Genomic DNA, 2,388 nt, shown 5'->3' with positions numbered 1-2,388 from the left:
CAGTTCAAAATTATACGTGAGCAAGCGCAGATAGGCATCGATCGGGGAAGAGTTGGCGGTGGGTGCTGTCCTCTTTGTCTGTCAGTTCAAAATTATACGTGAGCAAGCGCAGATAGGCATCGATCGGGGAAGAGTTGGCGGTGGGTGCTGTCCCTTTTGTCTGTCAGTTCAAAATTATACGTGAGCAAGCGCAGATAGGCACTTCGTGTAGCTTTATGCAAAATTCTTGAAAACAAGCAAACAAAAATCTTTAGTTGTGCTCATCGGTATAAATTTTGGGGCTGACGTACCTGCGGGATCAGATCCAAATCGCCCATGTCAATCCTTGGGGGGGGGTACTAAGGACACAGACCAGGAGTTTGGTAACAGTCAGTTCAGGTGTTTGCCTATTAAAGTGGGGACACACACACACAGATTTTTTGTTATATAATTTAATTTGTTACCGTCTTTCTAATTATTAACTGCTGTCATATATTTTCTCTCATTTACTTATTTATTTATTTTTTTTACAGAGTGTCGTCCTTGTACAGAAGAAGAAATGCTTAGGTTTTACTGCACAAGTATTTTTGGTAAGTTTTAAGAAGACGTTTTTGATTAAGAGCAGTGGTAAAAATTTAAGGTTGAACTAAACAACCATAATGAATTTACACCCACGATGAATTGGTTTCGCGCTTGGAGAGACGAATGTAGTGAGTGTTAGCACTTAACTGTAATAGTTTGAAACTAACGTTTAAAATACACTGTATAATCGGTTTGATTCAGCATAGTTTCACGCTGTATATTTCGATAATGGGGTAGAGCAAGATTAGGAGGAGGGTGGGGAGGGTTCTTCATCACTGTTCGGTGTGTTCTGTATATGCGTGCTTAATGTTAAGTGGTTTTTAAATACACCTATATCTGACTAAGCATGGCTACACTATCAATATTTTAGTGTTTTCTACTACCCCTCAAATTTACCGATGTATTTTTATACCATTCACTACCGGTAGGGTCCACTTATTACAGAGTAATGATAATATGTTTTGGTTTTGCTTGTTAAAACACCTCCTGTAAAAAACGAACAGGATGAAGTCACTCAGTTACTCATTTTTAGCCGCGGCATAGTAGCTCATAGAATGGCTTCGAGTTTTTTTCCAAGTACAAACGTTTAGCTCATAGCTCAATCTCTTGATCAATTTCAGATCTAATTACAGCAGCGGCTATTGAAGATTCTCTCTTGTTCTGTGTAAAATACATTGAAAATTCCAACAGTAATTAGTGGGATGAATTGAAGTGTTGATGTGTCATATGATGCCTGTCATATATTTTATTAGGGACAGTGTAAATAACACTTGACTGTTGTTCATTTAGAAAGAAATTTGGTTGAAAAATAGTGTAGAAAAATGTGCTTGTAAAGCCAATGGGATGAACCTCATCGATAATTCTAGGGTTAAACTGGTAAAACAAACTTTGGAATTTTGGCACGAGATGCCGAAAACAGGTTTAGTTGAATAATACGTATTTTTGTACACACCAAAAACCTGTTCGCCTACATATTTATACAGAGATATTATAATAGACGGTAGTCCCTGTATGAAGACGAAATGGTGTAGTTACCATGCGTTGAATGTTCGTGTTCCCGGTCTTATTGAAATTAAATACCAATGAAATGTTCAAACCTATACGCATTCCTCAAACTCGTTAATGCAATGTTCTGATTCGTTTTTTCGTGTTGTAAGTTAATAAGCTAAAAAAGTTTAGGAGATTGATTTAAAATTTCAGAACACGTGATTGAAAGTGACAGAATACACATGGTTTAAAGTGACTAACATACAGAATACACATGGTTTAAAGTGACTAACATACAGAATACACATGGTTTAAAGTGACTAACATACAGAATACACATGGTTGATTAAGAACTAGCTTATCGAATTGTTTTTTTTTCTATCAGTGCTCTAGATTTTTATAGAGAGTAACCCTGCTGACTGTTTTTACAAATGTGCATAAGATAGAGCAAACAAATATATTCATTTACAAGAAATTGCTAGTAGTTTTTGTGTAAAATTCAAGCTATTTTTAGGGAATAGGTGATAGCTATATCACACACACACACACAAAGAGTTATTGCTGCTCTAGCTATACTGGTAGTCCGAGATTACTTAAATCATAAAGCAGTTTACAAAGAAACATTTACCCTTGTGCTTTTATTAAGTAACTGAATCCAACGTAGGCTTTAAATAATCGGTTGTAAATTTAGTTTATTATCGGAATAGTAGTTTATTATTTGGTGGAATTATCGGATAGAGGATTAGTTAATGATCGGATGAAAGATTAATCTGATATATGGTTGGCTAACTACCTGGTGGAATATTAGTTAATAATCAAATGTAAGATTAGTTAATCTGG

The 2,388-nt window shown here is 35.6% G+C and overlaps 1 protein-coding gene across 1 annotated transcript in view; it reads left to right on the top strand.

Moving 5' to 3' along the window:
• Positions 1-2,388, top strand: part of LOC106478824 (meteorin-like protein) — a 41,926-nt gene that overhangs the window by 24,636 nt on the left and 14,902 nt on the right. The window contains exon 3 of the mRNA XM_013939394.2: positions 513-569. Coding sequence (XP_013794848.1) covers positions 513-569 — 57 coding nt within the window. The remainder of the gene's footprint in view (positions 1-512; positions 570-2,388) is intronic.

This window comes from Limulus polyphemus, unplaced genomic scaffold, assembly GCF_000517525.1.
Source record: "Limulus polyphemus unplaced genomic scaffold, Limulus_polyphemus-2.1.2 Scaffold253, whole genome shotgun sequence".
Taxonomy (NCBI): Eukaryota; Metazoa; Arthropoda; class Merostomata; order Xiphosura; family Limulidae; genus Limulus; species Limulus polyphemus.
This window is presented reverse-complemented; position numbering and strand designations above follow the sequence as displayed.